Source organism: Bactrocera dorsalis, chromosome 2 (assembly GCF_023373825.1).
Source record: "Bactrocera dorsalis isolate Fly_Bdor chromosome 2, ASM2337382v1, whole genome shotgun sequence".
Lineage (NCBI taxonomy): Eukaryota > Metazoa > Arthropoda > Insecta > Diptera > Tephritidae > Bactrocera > Bactrocera dorsalis.
Genome location: NC_064304.1, coordinates 43,575,482 through 43,594,365, shown reverse-complemented (window position 1 = coordinate 43,594,365; position 18,884 = coordinate 43,575,482). Strand labels below are relative to the sequence as shown.

At 36.1% G+C, this 18,884-nt stretch overlaps 2 protein-coding genes across 5 annotated transcripts; one reads left to right on the top strand and one right to left on the bottom strand.

The window, feature by feature from the left end:
• Positions 1 to 172: 172 nt before the first annotated feature.
• Positions 173 to 3,699, top strand: LOC105234170 (uncharacterized). Of its 3 annotated transcripts, none has more exons than XM_019988792.3 (5): positions 173 to 352; positions 443 to 588; positions 674 to 1,116; positions 1,172 to 1,373; positions 1,436 to 3,699. In XM_019988792.3, exons 2-5 carry the CDS (start codon positions 463 to 465, stop codon positions 2,573 to 2,575), a joined length of 1,911 nt encoding a protein of 636 aa, XP_019844351.2. In that variant the 5' UTR covers positions 173 to 352; positions 443 to 462; the 3' UTR covers positions 2,576 to 3,699. The 3 variants fall into 3 exon arrangements, with proteins under 3 accessions (XP_019844351.2, XP_019844350.2, XP_049304333.1); XM_019988791.3 differs by having other exon boundaries at positions 406 to 588; XM_049448376.1 differs by having other exon boundaries at positions 174 to 588.
• Positions 3,700 to 4,109: 410 nt separating this feature from the next.
• LOC105234169 (carboxypeptidase N subunit 2) lies at positions 4,110 to 18,434 on the bottom strand. 2 transcript variants are annotated; one of them, XM_049448378.1, is made up of 6 exons: positions 18,031 to 18,434; positions 11,900 to 12,502; positions 6,990 to 7,197; positions 6,525 to 6,928; positions 6,046 to 6,414; positions 4,110 to 5,187 (listed from the first exon to the last, which is right to left on the bottom strand). In XM_049448378.1, the coding sequence occupies exons 2-6, from the start codon at positions 11,921 to 11,923 to the stop codon at positions 4,627 to 4,629; spliced, it is 1,566 nt and encodes a 521-aa protein (XP_049304335.1). In that variant the 5' UTR covers positions 11,924 to 12,502; positions 18,031 to 18,434; the 3' UTR covers positions 4,110 to 4,626. The 2 variants fall into 2 exon arrangements, with proteins under 2 accessions (XP_049304335.1, XP_049304334.1); XM_049448377.1 differs by having other exon boundaries at positions 18,047 to 18,434.
• Positions 18,435 to 18,884: the final 450 nt, after the last annotated feature.

Sequence of the window (18,884 nt, the reverse complement as noted above, 5' to 3'; positions counted from 1 at the left end):
TTGTCCAAAAATAGATTTCGAATATCTTAAAAAAATTTTGTGTTTGGCAAGCCAACTTAAATATGTTGGCAACTCGCAACTCTTACGCTACGTAGGGCTACGCATGGGAGCTATGTAAATTTGTATGAGATGAGCGACCAAATCATTGCAATATTTATCGATATATTTTGAATACATTTGTAAATTGAGTTAAAAATCCAATTGGAAAATATTTGCTTCGCATCTTTAAATGGAGTTTAAATATTTTTTCTTAATTGTTAAAAAAAGTTGATAGCTTTGTACTAAGAAAAATAATATTATCTGTAAGAAAATCGCATGATATATCGTTCATTGTTGACCACCACTAATAAATGTAAAGTATTGAAAATTCAGAAATACTGAAGAAGTAATCAGTGGTATTTTCAGATAAACACAATTAATTGTTTTATTTATGCATATTTAGTAAAATATTTGTAAGTGACAATGAGAATTTGCGGTTTACACAATAGAACAACGGCAGCTGGTGCTGGAGGCAGTGCCACTGCAATAGAATCATTTTTGCAGCCACAATTAAGAAAGCAGTTCGCCGATGAGGTGAAACAGAAACAGGTAAGTGTGTATTTACGTATATTTGTGAACTACTTTTTAATTTTTTTTATATTTACTTTACATATATTTCCACTTGTGATAATAGGCGATCTCAGATCATTTGATAAACAAAATACTCTACTCCAAAAGATTGCTTGTTGACCATGTAGAAGCATTGGAACAGTGTTTGCGAAATATAAATCAGCCGGTGAATGGAACGGATGAAACAGATGCAAGAAGTGCTGGTTCTGCTAGTTCCAGTGCGGAAATCTTTACTGCAAGAAACACTTGTATATTGTTGGGTACCACCATATTGGAGCATTTCGTAACGCCGAAATGGTTACGATTATCATTAGTGCCGTCACTGCTGTTGACAACCGGCTTCAGCGCTATTTATATGATTAAGAATATATTCATTTTTCGTAATAAGATTGTCGAAAGTGAGTTGGACAGTTTGATACGGACGATTGATGAATTTGGGAATTGCATTCGGCGAAATATGACATATTTCAATGAAATACTCATAATGAAGCAACAAGAGTTGATTGAGTGAGTGCATTATCTCATTATTATGGTGTATTATATAAGAATTTTATTTTTTAAGATCTCGTCAAATAGAACGTGCTTGGGACTGTATCACATCAGCGAAGGAGGTCACAGAAATATTGTATGATGCAACACGCAAATTGGAAACGCAGTATCCACTGCCTGTACGTTTTTCACAATACTACTCGCAAATGGAAGAGTTGCGCGAATGTGAATATTTCAAAAATAACGTCACTGATTACAGTCCAAAACATATAAAAGTGAGTTTATAAGTTATAATTACTTTGATTGCAATTTTTTATTTAAAAATTATTACATTTAGGATTTTCACAATATATTTGCGTACGTGCAGTCACAGTTCTTGCTACGGCTTGCGCTCACGATCTCAACTAAGCCATCCATCAGTGAATTGAATGGTGAATTAGTTAAAATTGATTGCCTTATTCGGCAACTAGTGCAGGAGGAAGAAAATCACTTTAAAAATTTAGCTATCGAGATAAATAAAAAGAAACAGTTAGAATTAGAGGTGTTGAACGCCACAAAAGCTATGCAAACTCGGAACAGCCCCGTCGCTGTACTGCAAAATTCTTCGCTCAAATTAAGTGCATGCATGGTAGCTGTTGCTGGTGAGTGCCAAGCGCTTGATATTACACTGCAACGACTTACCGAAACTGAAGCGGAACAAAAAGACAATGCCAAGCAACTCATTCAAGTAGCAAACAATATGCGGGGTATTGAAAACGCTTTATCTGTGTGCTTCGATGACTTTCAACGTCTAATGTTGGTTTATAATAAATTTTTGAATAGCAAATTGGATACTCAGCATCAGTCAACTGTTGCCGATAGCGAAAATAACATAACAAACAATGAAGAATTTCCTGAAAGTATTTTACGTGTAGAAATTTCACAAAATCATAATGATGAGAATAAACGTGATGATTTCTATGCGTACATGTACGATGAACAACAAGCACAGGCCGAGAAAGATCAACAAGAAGCTGAGGCTAAAGCTCAAACCAATAGAGATCATGATATGGAAATTTTAAACTTTGAAAAACGAATAACGGAAGGGAAATTCCGTCCGGTATTGAAGCAATTGAAAGATCGTATCGATCCAATTAGAAGTGAAATGCTGGAAAAAGAACGTCAGGTGTTGGCAGCTAAGGGGATTAATGTTGACGAACTTTTTGGTAAGGAAGAAAATACAAAGAATGTGGAAAGTGATAAACCAGAGAACAAAAAAAGTATTAGCTGGGAGCAGAGTGTCGATAGAGATAGCGATAGCGAAGGCTCAGCAGACTTAGAATTTCAAAGGAGCAATAAAAAGTTAAAGGAACGTGATAACTTTGCGGAAATGCGAAATTTTTTGGCACAAAAGCAAGCTATTAATATCTTCAGACTGGATGATGCAGCACCAATAACAACAACGGGAAATGAAGAAATATTGGAAAGTGAATGTTAAAGCGCTTAAACACTGTGCAATTAAAAGGTGACGATGATAGCAAGGCAAATAGATAATTAGTATTTTATTCGGCAAATCATTTTGATAAGACGAAAATACAAGAGCATTTTACTTAGCAAACATCTATTTAATTTGAAATTTATTGTTATGTTAACACACATTTTTCATTGTGAGTGTAAATGTTAATTTATACAACTTTAGACTGTTTGAATTGTTAAAAGCAAATGTTCATAAACGTAAATTAGCGGTTGAGAAAATTTGACTGTCTAAAAAATGTCAACGGATTTAGGAGCCACAGTTACACATAACTAGCGCTCTAAAGATTATAAATCTGAAGTTTGTAAATATGATAAAAAAATTAGATATGCAATTGGATGATAAGTGTATATACGATAATCAGCTTTTTAGCAAAATTTTACACGCGGTGTTTGGTACTTCATACTATATATAAAAAACAAATATATGTATATACTATATGCATGTATTGAATGCATCATACGTAAATTATCGAATTGTATGATATAAAGCTATTGTATACCTTTAATCTACTATTTATTCTGCCACTTAGCCATCCTTTCCTGCGCAGTGCGCTTTTATCTGTGAATTGATAAGATTAACCTTAAACTTTATACTTTTATTGCTTCTTGTTTAGTTTTATTTTTAGCTTAAGTTTTCATTTGCCATTTACTGTTGCAACCATATGTGTATCCATATATTCTCGTATACTGAGTTGAAAACTTTGAAGTCAGCACACCTTCATAATTTTCATAAAGCACAAAAGTTATAAATATTTTTAATTTTATTGTTCCTACTTAAATGAAATAAAAAAGTTTCAGTATAAATGCCGTTTATATTTGCCTTTTTGAAATTGTACATAAAATAAATAAATTAGAGGCGGGTTTAAATCCTCAGTTAAAATTCTCCAAATAGTGGGTTTAGCCGTATATAAATCCTCATCCAACATTATCGTAGTAAACGAAGGTTTTCCACAGCTTTCTCACGATTTTTAGCTTATGGGCACTGGACTTTGGTTGCCATTTAAATTCCTAAGATTATTTTTAAATCCAAACATAAACTTGAGTACGACTCATATAACCATAAACTTTGTCATCAGGAGATTTTTTTTCCAAGTTTTAACAAAAAAAAATTTATTAGTTCTTTGGATGCTCAATGGAACAATTGCACACTTTTTCCTTTATTGAACGACAGCCATTGGGCGAACATAAATTTGAGTCCGTTTCGGTTTAGTAAACCCCCACCGGAAATGAAATGTCTAGTTCTATCTTGTGATGGCTTAGTATGAGCTTAGGGCATGGTGGTCCGTAAAACCATCTTCGGCGTACATACTTACAATTTAGAACATAATAATTTGCTTTTACTACGCTGCCGATTTTCACAAAAAAAAAAACAATGTAATTTTAAAATTTTTGTGGGTTTTCTCTATAGGTGTCAAACCTAAAAATGTTGTTCCTTTGAATGAATTCATTACTAAAACCTAAAGTTTATCTTCTTATGTGATGAATAATAAAATTAATTATTTTCTTTATTTTTAATGATCACTGCAAATTATTTTAAAAATGAAGATATGTGTTTCTTAATACTTGTTAATATTTAAGTAGACAGTCAACAGAATATTTTACAAATGGCAACTTCTCCTATGCGTGTGGGTGTGTCAAATATAATTATACATAATAAATACATATTAATTTTCAAAAACGATCAAAAGATAGTTTTAAATTGTTATGCGCTATAGGTTTACTGTACATACGAACTACATACATACAAACATCTTTGGTAAAAAATCCTACTATTTTAGTCAGCTGAAAAGTAGGCAACATATAAAAGACATTAGTGGATGAATTTATCACTAAATTATTAAAAAAGTGTAATAATTTACATTATTAAACAAATCGAACTATCGTAAATGTCTATGTACATACACATATAAATATTATAATAAACAATAATAATAATAATAAGTAATAGGAAGGTAGTTGCATAAATTATTAAAATTTATGTACAAATGTGTGCCTTTACAATCATAACAGTAATTAAACATTGGCATTGGCCGCACCATTTTCTTTGACAACAATGGAATTGGTATTCCCGTTGGAGAAGGCCGATAAGTTACTGCTTCTCACACTAGTATAACGTATTGGTTCAATACCGAAATCATTGCGCTTCAATCTCCGACGTATACCTGCAATTACAAAGCCAAGCATCACGCCAATCGATACCACCACAGCCGCAGTGATGAGCGTCAATATAATGTAGCGTTTTCGCAAGAACTTCGGCGGCTCATCTTCTTCGATTACAATCTTTTTGGATATTTTTAAATTACATATCTCCTTCGAGGACAAATTAGGTATTATATTGCCTGCGAGAAAGTAGGGTGTATCACAACGCGCTGGCGTCTCCTCATTGCTTTGTTGTGCGCCTATGTATTCCAATGTCTGCATGAGGCTGCAGTTACAATACCAAGGATTGCCAGAAATTTCAAATGTATGCAAATGGGCCCAAGGTCTGGCAAGAGTGCTGATGTTTGTTTTTGACTTATCCGTTACATTCACCAAGAGCGAAATTGTTGTCAGTGCGCAATGAGAAATGTCAAGCTGTAAATAGAAATCGCAAAAAATTAAATTTGTAAACAGATCCGTTATTTCCCAAGTTGATTTCTTTGTTGCAAACGCCCATAGGTGTTTCAGTTTTGGCCCTAAGGATAGGAACTAATGTAAAGAAGCTCCTTTTATGCTCTGAAAAGGCTACTAATTTTGTCAAAAATTTTTAACATCCAAAAGGAAGCGTCGGTGACCCTATAAATGATAAGCGTGACGAGTAGAGTCGATTTAGCCATCTACGTCTGTTTGTCCGTCTGTTTCTACGCGAACTAATCGGTCAGTTTTTGAGATATGGATCTGAAAATTTTCACACGTCTGTTTCTGACCAAGAATCCACTCATTTGTCGGAACCGCCAATATCGGATAACTATAGCAAATAGCTGCCATACAAACCGACCGATCAAACAGCCGTTCCCACGACAGTCGGGTCTACGTAACCGGAACGGACCCGGATTTTTATCCGGCCAAGGACTGTCAACTCGGCAGAACTCTGCCGCTACAACAACAACAACAACCGATCAAACAGAAGTTCTTGTATGAAAAACTTGTTTAATTTAAACCAATTGTGCAGTTCGGGCCACCATAGCAAATAGCTGTCACATAAACTGGCAGATCAAACGTCAGCCCTTGTATGGAAAACTTTTTTATTTGTGAAGAGTACTCTAGCTCTAGTACAAACGTTTCCCATGTATTTAACTTTAGTTCTTTCTATCTTCTGCAATAAATTTTTATCTTTAAAGCAAATAAGCCTGCAAATTTGCAAAAATAGTAAAAAAGTTTTTGGAACAACTTGGTATATAACGGGTACCTTAATATACTATACTTATGTATATATTTAGTGTAGGTACTCACATCAGTTAGATTACTGCTATGCAATATGCTTTCCATATCGAATTCTGTCAATTTTGGATTATATGCACAGTCCAAACGTCTCAAATTTTCTAAGCGTGTGAATATGTCTTTTCCGATTGTCTTCAAAACCGGCATATAACTTATATTCAGATTCTGTAAAGACGTCAAACCAGTAAAACTCTCCTCAGTAAAACGCTCAATGGGATTTTGTGCCAAATTCAGTGAAATTAAACTTCTGCCGATCAATTGCAGCTTATCGGGCACGCTGGTCAGCTCGTTACCAGCTAAATTCAAAATACGCAAACTCACTAACGATTTGAAAATAGACATCGACACTGACTTAATAGCCGTATGTGATAAATCAAGTTCCTGAAATAAAAATATTTGTTTTATTCTTTATACCTTAATTTAGACAATAAACAGTTTCGGTCAACACAATACTCAAGACAATGTGTGTAAATTAAGAATGCGATACCAACCTGCAATCCGGTCACCGATGTCAATGCCAAAACGGTTGGCTCGTTCAGCACCTTCAAATCGTTGTAACTCAAATTTAATTTGGTTAAATTTGGTGTGTGTTCGAATACTTTTTTGTCTAGCTGATGTAATTTATTATGGCTCAAATCTAGGTCCACTAACTCTATGGGTTCGTAATGCGTTACTTGAAATGGACCACGAAATACACCAGGTGTCAGCACTTCGCTGGTGATTTCATTCCAACTCAAGTCTAAGCGCCGTATGTTAGGTACGTCAATGAATGTGGGCTCTTGCAGATCCTTGATTCCACAATGACGACACGAAAAGGTGAGTTGAGCATCTGTGGCTGGCAATTGCTGCAGTAGTTCGATTTCGTTGTACGAGAAAGTCGCCACAATGTCTACATCTGGAAAAATAATTGACAAAATACTTATCATATACATATGTTTAGAAAATATTTCGCTTACTGTCGTGGTTCTTTCCGAACTCGGTCGGCCAACGTGCTAATATGTGCTTGAATCTGTTGGAAGTACAACTTAATAAATGATGGTAGCGTTTATCACTGTCATGTGCCGTTAAGCACACACACTTCTCACAAATATCTTTCACGTCCTCGTAGGGTATATTCTCGTGCTGTGCCGAAGAAAGCACCAATACAGCCCCGAAATAGACTAACTGAAATTAAAAAAAATAAGACGAGCATATGTATGTAATAAATATAAATAGTTTATGTATAATTATATTTATATGAGAGCTGCCCATTAATTATTTAGCCTACGAAAGTGAAAAGCTTCTGTTTATTTCTCAACACAGCTTCGTCTTCGTCTGTAAAATACGTTTTCTGAAGGTCTGCAAAGTAGACGAAGCCTCCTTATTTCGCTAAAGTTCCTACCCGGCGAGTGACTTTTTGAAGTTTGGAAACAAAAAGTCATAGAACATAATCAGAACAATCGGATAAGACTACAGTTCGTAACGTAACTCGACCAATTTGGTCATAGCTACGGTAGAAGTGTACGCGGGTTATGGAAGGTCCATATTTTCTGCATAAAGTGTTGTAATTACATTAACCATGAATAAAATTTGCGACGAAGTTTGTAACACATTTCGGAGACCCTTTAATGTATGTGAATTATCAGTCTTAGCGGTTTATGGTCTGGTGGAATCATCGGTCGCACTTCTTTCGAAATGAAATTGGTGACACCGTTACTGTCAGTGGTTATCAGTATAGAGAAATGATAACCAATTTTTTATGGTCGCAATTGAAAAAAGTTAATCTTGACAACATCTGGTTCCAACAAGATGGGGCTACGCGCCACACAGCCTGTGCAACAACTGAATTATTGCCGGATTTGTTTTGAGATTCAATTATTTCAAGAAATTGTGACATTGAATGGTCTCCAAGAAGTAGTGATTTTGCAACAATAGATTACTTCTTATGAGATTATTTGAATTCATTGGCCTAGAGCAAAAAGCCGGAGTGTCGTCAAGCTTTAGAAGTGAATATTGAACATGCTATTCACGACATAAGACTTGATTTAGTAAAAAAAGGACTGGAAAAAGGGTTCATCGAATCCGTTCTTGCAAAAGAACTCTGAAGGCCTTTTGAGCGATGTTATACTATATTCCGAACTTAATTGTATCAGTGTGAGCGTTTTTTTTTAAGAAATCATGCCACTGTTAAAGGAAAACCGTGTACAAACTACAATTTGCGACAGTATCGCTCAGATCGCTACATTCAAACTGGCCGATCAAAATTAAGATGGTTAGGTTACATTGGCCGGCTGTTTTGCCATATATAGACCTGCTGGTCCTCAGTAATACTAGATGGAAGCTCATTATGATTTGAGCTGAATTGTTAGTCATCAAGTACGTCAAAGCTTTTTGCTAACTTTAATAGTGGCTTGATATCTAATTTTAATAGTTCATTTAGTCCCTTGAACTGCATAGCTCCGAGATATTTAAGATAAATTCTAGATAAGGCTTTACAGGCTAATTGATCCTCTTGATTTTGTTTCCTGCGTTCTAAGCTATCTCATCCACTTTCCTGACTGCAATGACTTCCGACTGAATGATAGTACTGCAGCATTATAACGGGTGGGCCATATAAAATTTTAAGTTTAAAGATGGGCGTAAAAGATTGAGTGTAGCGTTTGATGTATGGCACGTAGCGCCGTCTTGCTGGAACCAAATGTTGTGTAAGTCTTCCTCTTCAATTTGCTTGAAGAAAAATTCGGTTCAGTTCGCGATATCGCTCACCGTTGATGGTTACGGCGGTTCCTTCTTCATTTTCGAAGAAAAATGGGCCGATGATTCCACCAGACCAAAATCCGCACCATACAGTTATTCGTGCTGGGTGCATTGGCTTCTCGATGCGCCATCCACATTCTTGTAGTGTCACTTGAAATATTCTTTCCCAAATAAAGCATTTGGGTATGGATCTACTTTATCCGCCCTGCATATTGAGCTATGCCAAAAGGTCTTGCACCTGGTAGCTTTCAACTGCAATGTCGATTGGTGGTAGGTTAAAAAATTCTAATTTAGCCATTGAAGTATCTTATTATGCAGAGAACAGCGGGTTTCAGTATGACTACCACACTAAAAACACCGTTAAATCAAGATCCTCATTCATAAAATATATATTTTTTCTTATTAACTAGCCTTAAATTGACATGAAGGCTTTTTATATCAAAGGACGTGGTATAAAATAACTAGAAAATGTTATCCGTTGGATTTAAACAGGTTGCTGGTTTTTAGATTTAGTTGGTTCTTAGTTTTTGGTGTGTAGGAGTGGATCTAAGATTAGTTTACAGTCACGAAAAGTTGCAGAAACTCCTTCGGGTTGAGGTTAAACGTCAACCAAGGTACTTTCAATTGCCCGTTGTCAACGAACTTTTGGTCCATCAGCTTTTTATTAACTGTTTTCAGGGCACCTAGGTTTGGCTAAATTAAAAGCTGACCAGCAGCAACTTTGAAAGATAAAATTTTTCTTTTAAAAAAGAATCTTATCATTGACCGATATTGATATTTTCCCATTTTTCTATAATCAAACACAATTACCACTCCATTTCGGTTGACATTTTAAATCGTCTAAGAAATTGTACTACGCGACAGCTTATTTCTCTTGCGATAGTGGCGCTAAATTTTTATGAGACTACACTCGTTTTTAGCCCTGGGCCAAATATACATATGTATATTTATATTAGTTAAATTATTATCTGACTTCACAGTCATTCTATTAACAGTTCACTCATTTTCAACGTAATCAAATGACTATTTGCATTGCGACTAAAGTATTCCTTATCAATGCATAATTATCAGTTTCAAAATCGTCGTTCTTGTATCTTTGTCGGAGTGGATCCAACAAATACTTATTTTGACCACCTGCAGAAGGTGTTGAAATCAAAGTCAAACATATTATATTGCTACATATAAAAAAATTAACTATAAATTATTATTAAAAAATATTTAATCGTCATAAATATTTTATAAATTCTCATTTATTATTTCATTTTTTTTTTTATATTTATGACGAAAATAAAAAAATCTGTAGTCCATCAAAAAATCTGATTTTTCGTTAGACACATTTACCTATACTACAATAGATAAATAAATGAGGATTGCACCGCAACATAAGGTCGATTGTGCCATATCTTAAGGCACAACGGCTCACTGGGACTATCCAGCTATGGAGAAATATGAGCGATATGATCACTATTGGGAAACATGGATCCAAGAGCATGTATCCTGCTAGGCACATGTTATATATTGGGAAACATGGATCCAAGAGCATGTATCCTGCTAGACACATGTTATATACAATAATTGCTTCTTGGGCTTACAATGGCCATTGTAGAAAGCGGCAAGTAGCCGGGGTTTGTCCCTTGGCGGGTTAATTACATACATATTTAAACATTTTAAGGTTGTAACGACCAATTAGCAATTTGGCGTGGCGTGCTCCTTTATTGTATGGGGACCAAACGCTATGAATGATTCGGGTTCTACCATGTTGATTGATGCTGCGGAGCGGACGAGCTCATCAGCCAGTTCATTCGCAGTTTTACCTTTGTGACCGGACACCCAGATAAGGTGCATTTAGTTAAGAACTGATAGACTGTTCAGCAGAGATCGCTTAAATGCCACTTGACAGACGCTGAGTATAGCTACTTGTATATGTGCATCAATTCCCTCCGACATTGGGATTGTATTATCCCCAATAAAGTATAGTGTCATCTCAGTTGGTGCATTAGGTATATAAGGCCTCGATTTATTTATTTTAATTAAAGGTATTCGACCAACTCTGAAATAATAATTCATAAAAATGATTTTTGCTAAGATTAATTAATATGCCAAATATGAACGCGGTCTGTCTACCAGTTTGTTTACAGAGGCTGCTTACGTCGGTGCACCTCAGGAGTGGGTTGCGATTTTTACAATAGATAAAAATATCGAACAAAGAATTTGTCTTAAATTTTATATTGCTAACCAAATTTCGTGCGCGGAATCGTAGGGAATGTTGGAAAAGGCTTACGGTGATTCGAAAACACAAGCTTACGAATGGTACAAGGCCTTCAAAGGCGGTTGAGAAATTCTTGAAGACATGCCTCGTTTTGGATGACCGAGGTCGAGGGTCAACTGCTGAAAGTATTAAAAATTGAGGATATGGTGCTTGAGAATCGTCAGGCAAGTGTTAGAGAGATGCCAAGAGAGCTCGACATCTCTTACGAATCCGTTCGAATGATTTTGGTGGATATTTTGGGTATGAAACGCGTTGTTGCTCGACTCGACCCGAAAAGGACTTGCTTGATCGTTCGAATTCCCATCCCACATTCATGATGAGCATTATTACTGCCGATGAGACATGGGTTTATGAGTTTGACATGTAGACAAGTCCACAATGGAATACAAAAAGTTCTTATTAGAAGTGTTTCAAGAACTGGAAGCGGACTCGTTCGCATTAGTGTATTATATCTGGTGGGGATTACTTTGAAGGTGTCAAAATAAATATTTATGAATAATTAACATTTTTTGTGTTTTATTCACAATTTCGGTAATTTACTTTTTTGTCATAAAGTATTTTTACATGCAAGTGATGAGTCACGAACACATTTTCTCCTTTGAAAAGCTGATCGCCAGTTACCATAAAAAAAAATCAAAATATAAATTTAAAAACTTTGAAAAAAAAATTTGAGGTTATTTTAATTATAACACCCTTTAACCCTTTCATACAGTTCTGAAAATTTATAAATTTCTTTCGATGAAAACTACGTGGTTTATCGATGTTCCCCTGCAAGTAACAGTTACTAAACATGCCTAGGGGCTTAATAGGGCTTAGCAGGTATTTAACTTAGATAGTAATGAGTAATGAACTCATACTCACCAGTAACACAAATTTATAATCCATTTTGAATACTTTGTGAGTTTAGTTTGTAGATTCTCAATGCAACTGAATAATTTTGTTGTTAATACAATTCATAATATCACACAATATTCTTTCAATAAATCCACTTTTAGAACACTGTATTCACAAATATTATCACTTTCTTAAATATTTTCTTAGGTGTGTACTCGGTTTTGTTGTTATTTTTTGTATTTTTAAGAATTTAACTTTGTTAATAAAATTTCAATACTGTTCATCCTCGCGTTTCTTCTTCACTGGCGAGCAGTTTCACCGACCAACGTTTAGCAATCACCGAAAGGTTTTCTCTTCTCTCAATTTAAAGAACTACCTCTTTGAGGCAACAATATTTTGTAGCGTTCGTATATGAGCAGGTAAAAGTATTTTAGAGAAAACACAGATAACAGCGTTATCGCAGCCATTTCGTGTTTGTTTTCATTTGATAAGCGCGTTATCAGCGTGTTGAGTTCCCTTTTGAATTCATATTTTCGTTTCCACACCCATACATATTTATTATATTATTGTAAACGTTTTGGCATAAGCAAGGTGAGCACAGGTATCGACTTTATTGTTTATTAGCGGCTTCTACGGAGAAATATGAAGGAAAAAGAATATGGAATATATTATCTGAAATGCATATCTCCCAATGCACATAATTTCTTATAAAAATTTAGCAAATTAAAAAGTATCAAGTTTGAAATCAAACTCAATTATTTTAATAAGCAAACATTATATGAGCGCCAAGCTTTGGGGACAAGGTTAAACAATTATTAAATTATATGAAACTAGTAAGGGTAAGCAGTTACAGTCGTAGGGCTACACCCAATTCTTACTATTCCTACTCTTTCGAATTGCCTCCGCCACGTCACTTTAACGCCTGGGTGGGCAAAGAAGATATCTTTGCCATAATTCAGCCTCCATGACGACACCTTCCCAAATGGGTTGAGGCTGATCGACTTCGCAGGCGCCCCGAAATATGGTTGTTTGCAGTACTAGGTTCGAGCAGAAAGAAATTCATCATGCCTCCGGATAGAAAAGTTCAAAATTAGATTGATTATGTTGCGATAGATGGAGATTATGTCTCCACTACCCTTAAAGCACGTACGCTCCGAAGACCTAACATCGACTCGGACCACTACACATCATTCCCCAATCGATGACGATGGAACAGATGCCCGACGATGAGGTTTGAATTGAAATTAGCCGCCAGAAGAACAACAAAGCGGCAGGGGCTGATGGATTACCGGCCTATATATTCTAATACGGCGCCGACAAGTTGCATACATCAGCTTCTCATCTCAGCAAGATATGAAAGCCTAAGTGCTCTGCTCAATTCACAAAAAAGGGGACTCACGATCTACGCCAATAACCGTGGGATAAACCTTCTTAATATAGCATATAAGGTATCCAGCGTAGTGTGTGAAATACTGAAGCCCATCGTCAAATATAAAATACAAAATATACAATCGACAAGCTTTATACCTTGCGGAAAATCTTGGAAAAGACTCTTGACACGAAGATTAACACACACTACCTCTTCGTCGATTTTAAAGCCGCCTTCGACAACACGAAAAGGAATTGCCTCTAAGTTGATATGTCTGAATTTGGCATCCATGCAATTCTAATACGACAGTGTAAGCTGATGTTGAGAAACAAGCTCCGCCGAGTTCGAGAAGAACCTCTCCGTGCCGTTCGATAACAAGCGAGATTTCAGATAAGTAGACTCTTTATCGTATGACTTTTTCAATCTATTCGCTGTTTTCTCCAGACTAAATAAGGAAGCAAAGCGTATGGGTCTAGTTGTGAACGAGGACAAGACGAAAAATTTCTTGTCATCAAACAGACAGCCATCTCATTCACAATTTGGCTCACACGTCACTTTTGACAGTCATAATTTTCAAGTCGTGCACAACTTCAACTATCTTGGAATCAACATAAACACCAAGAACAACGCAGAATCACTCTTGCCAACAGGTACTACTACAGGTGCTACTGTGGACTAAGTAGGCAATTGAAAAGTAATGTCCTCTCTCGAGGAACAAAGACCAAACTCTACAAGTCCATCATCATTCCCGTCCGGGTCCGGATGGAGGAGAACACTCTAGGAAGAAGAAGAAGACCTCTACTCCGTTGGAATGATCAGATGGAGAAGGACCTGGCTGCACTTGTATACGATCATTCTGGAGTATGGGGCAACATCAAAACTTATCCGAGAAAGCAAATATATCAAAAAAAGGTATATATGGAGACATAAATGCTTAGTTAAATGCTTGCGGAACTCCATTTAAAAATTAATATCAATTATTTACTATGCCTCCCAATCAGCTTATGGTCAGACAGCAGTCATTTTGCATAAAAACAAACAATAAAATAGACACATTATACGTAACAAAACATATGTCTGTCTGTCGGTGCCGTCTTATTTTTGTTTTATTGATAAAAAAGCGAAAACATTTGAGCTCGCGAGTGATTCATGTCGTTTTGCTTGAATAGCAAATTAGCTTGTCGAATGGCAGGAGGTAAACAAAAAGTGCAAGCTCAAAAGTTCTTACTCATATACATAAGTATATACATGTACATATGTATGTATGTGCATCATTAGTGTGTCATTATGTGATGAAGATAGGTGAAATAAGAACATATGTGTGAAGGTACGACTCCACGGTACACTTTAGCTCAACCAAAATTCTTAGAAACGAATTGCCCTTTTGAGATTCATTACCGAGGAATGTCGAATAAGTTTGTGAGACAAAAAGGATACAGAAGTTAAAAGAGACAAACTTGAATAGATTAAGGTGCTCGTGTGAAAGATTTGTACATGCATTCATACATTAGTACATGCGAGTGTGGTTCAACAAAGATTACACTGAACTCATAATATTTTTTTTGAACCGCGTGATGAAGCGGAGTCTCGCGAATTTTGGGACAATGGAAAGAAATTTAGGTCGGTGACTTGGTTTTGAAAGGAAAATTGGGCAATGATATCAAATAATGCTTCGATGCTATATTTAGATGCTTTGATGCTACAGTATAGGTAATGCTAATCAAAAATCACGACTTTCAGTGTGGTCTTACTTCAGTTTTTTGATGAAGCGCGCCCAGGTAGTCCGAAAATTTCTACCAAGAAGGATAACGTCCATGATATCGTATCGATCAAGCTAAGAGGGTAGACATCTCCAAATACCGCGTGGGTCATGCATGAAATATTGTGTATGAAAAAACTGTCGACATGCTGGGAGCCCCAGTACTCACTCTGGACAGAAAACATATTCGCGAGACCACAGCTGTATTTATCGATGTTGTCCGTCGCCTTTCACGACCATCAGTGGGTTTGGCATACTTCGACCTGCGCTACCGTTCTCTGGGATTCTGGTATGATCTACATCGACCTACAGATCAATCACTTCCACTACGGTAAATTATTGGGTCGATGCAACAGTAAATTGCAAAAATAAGGTCAGAGCCAAAATTACTTTTTCTCCGTAACAACGCATTTGCTCGATCGAACTTCTTCCTCATCCACAGTATTCTCTAAATTCAACTCTGTTTCTTTTGTTTTCAAACTTAAAAGGTCGTGGATTTTAGACGAATGAAAGAAGTTGGAGCAAAGCTGAATCAAGAATAGCGAGTTAAAGCAAGACTATAGACTGAGAACTAAATTATTTATGGACCAATAAAGATTGGTAGGCAAGTTTAAAGCCTACTTGAAGCCTTTTCATGGTTGAAATACACTCGGAGTCATTGTAAAAATGTTCGTGCGAGTTTTCGAAGCAGATCAAACAAAAAACCTTGTTCCCAGCATCTGAACTCGACTTTAAGAACTTACTACCGGCGAATTAAAATTATTACAAATAGATATTTTCTATGAACTAAGACTGATTGATATTTTATTCTTACGTGGCGGGATATACAGAACATAAACTTTCATAACTATACCTTCAAAGTACCTATGACCTGAGATAGACATACTAAATAATGAATTTGTTTGGACAGACATATCTAAATCTTGTAGATGATGCAACAAAAACCATACTTTATGTCTTACTACTATATTACTGTTGTTTACTTTAATTTAATTGTTTACTATGTAGTAGCACGGCATACAACCCCAACTATCAATCGTTAATTGTTGACATTTTAGTTGTAAAGAACAACGGTTTCAAGTGAATTGAGAGCAAAAGGAATGATTTAAAAGAAGAAATCACAAAGTCATAAACTGAAAGTGAGAAAAAGCACAGACAATATGACTAATGGCTCATTTATGCATCAGTGTTCATTGATGGATGCACGTACATGAGAATTCAGGCAGACGTAAATCTTAGCTCGTCACAGCATCAGCTACACAATTAACAAAGCTACAACACGGCGCCGACACAACCGATGTCATCCTTAGTTCCATTGAACTTTTGGACTGAACGCTTGACGAAACGGCAGTCCGATCAATTGATTCATTCGCACTTTTCTGCGCGATTGAGCCACTTAAGGCCGTATAAAAAAGTGATAGAAGTCAACAGACTGTGAACGGTGAATATATATACAAATCATAAAGGGTGTTTTTCGACGTGTGGTTTACAATGCAGTGATACTTTTTAGGTGTTGGTCTTTTTGACAGTGTAGATAGAGAGCGCGCTATGTCAAATATTCAATCGATATAATCGCCCAGCAGAGTCGGTAATTCGAACACAAATCGATCGGTTACACACCATCCTCAAAGACACTATGCTATTGAGCAGAGTATCGAAACAGACGTCATCGCACGTAACAATTAGAGCTGTGCCTACCACGATTTCGCGGAAGAACTCCAACTCGTGCAGAATTGAAGTCGAACGACCATTAAGCGCGTCACACTTTCAGTAAATGGGCTCAAAAAGATATGTCCACAGATCCCGATTTCCACAAAGAATGAGTTATAAACAAAATTGTCGCATCGGACCGATAATAATTCATAACTAATTGTGGAGACGGCGGTACATCCTCAAAAAGTCACTGTTTGGTCTGAACTATGGGCAGAGGGAATCATTGGTTCATATTTCTTCAAAAATGAAGCCCACCATAGTATTACAGTCAATGGGAGAGGATATAGAGCCACGATTAATGACTTTTTCGTTTCTGAATGAGAGGATGTTGATGTGAACGATTTTTGGTTCCAAAAAGACGACGAAATAATCAATTTATTGAAGGAAACTCTTCGTGAGCGCATTATTTGGTGCCATGGTCCAACGGCTTGGCGTCCAAGGTCATGCGATTCAACACCGCTGGATTATTTTTGTTGGGGTTATGTGTAATCATTTGTCTGACTTCTTGGAAGAGCATATTCGGCGTGATTTTGCTTACATACCAGTTCTTCCCGAATTGCTGATCGGAATATATTTGAAGACATAACGACAAAACTTTATCTTTATAATAAAACTAAATACTTGGCTTTAACATTAAATTATGTGTTATTTATTCCACCAAATACCACATGTATAAAAAAAACACCCTTTATATTTTGTAGCAGTATGGTATATTTAAACATGAACGATTGGGGAGCGGAAGTTGTAAATACATATGGCGGAATGGCATCTGCTAAAGTGCGAAATCCAAACTAAGTAAACGATAATTGTTTCTCAAAATAAACCTGGCACTACAATAATAACAAAGCCAACTGGAGTTCGATGGCTTAATAATTTCAGCCGAAGCGCCGCTCTTTTAATAAATAATGAAGTCGTAAGCCTTTTCCATAATACACTGTTGTTAATTATTATTTATTTTCTTAATTATTATGTTTTAATATTTCACTATGAAAAGAAGTCACTGTGATAGCGCTCTTCCAACACACTCATACAATACTCGTTAGTTTACCAAAGCAGATTCCACAGAGGAACGAGCTGTTACAAGAGCAAATTAATTAAAACTGTTATCGAAAAGGCGCGAATCTACTTTTCGAAAACAATAACAGCACAACTTTAACAACATTCATGGAAATTTATTTTGTGTTGCGGCTGCAGATGCGCAGTAACTCTGTCCAGCAGACAAGCAGTCAAACGAGTAATTACAAGTGCCATGAACGTGGCTTGTTAATTGTCACTTTTACCGCTAGCTTTTTTTTATACACGTACATACATACATACTTGTATATGCATTTACATTTTATAACAGATTTAATTGATGGATCATCACGAGTACATGTCAACACACGTTTGAATGTCCAACGCGCACTCTGGCAACGGAAATGCATTTCTTTTTTCATTTAATTGTATCGCATCTTTCATTTATGCTTTTTGCTTTATTTTTAAATCGACGACAGCTGCAAGCGCCGTTTAGAAATCCGACACAAATCCCGACCGTTTCCAATAAAGTCACTTAACAAACTAAAACAGCAGACTGGGAATCATACGGGACAAACAAACGATCGGCGATCAGCGCTGGCTTCTCAGCAGTAACGGCGCACCGAAACTCCAAAGCGCTCACAAACAACTCAAAGAAATTAAGAAAAACAAGTTAAAGCGTTAAATGGAGCTGCAAAGAAGTGATACCATCTCAAGCATACATACAAAAGTAATTTTATAGCCTGAAATTTAGACCTAAGCTTACATGTATGGTTAGAAAATGAAAGCTCATGTGTTATACGAAAGGTTTTTAGATTGGAAAATATTTGCTTTTCAACGCAACTAATCTCAATCTAATTATGTTTTAATTAAAGCAATTAATGTTAAGAACTTTTTTTTTTAATTTAATGATGAAAAGTGTTGAATAGTCTTCAAAGCCCAATCTTTTGCATATATACACATAGTGTGTCTTGAATATATTGCGGAAATAAAAGACGACGAAAGCTAGAGTAGAAGTAATGTTTTGGACCTAACGATTCTTATAAGCAGCTCTTTAAGTTTAAGGTAGCCTCGACGTACATATATATAAATTCTTATGCTATAGATATCTCTACAAATTAAACTCGATCGTTAATATCAAACGAGAGTGGTATATG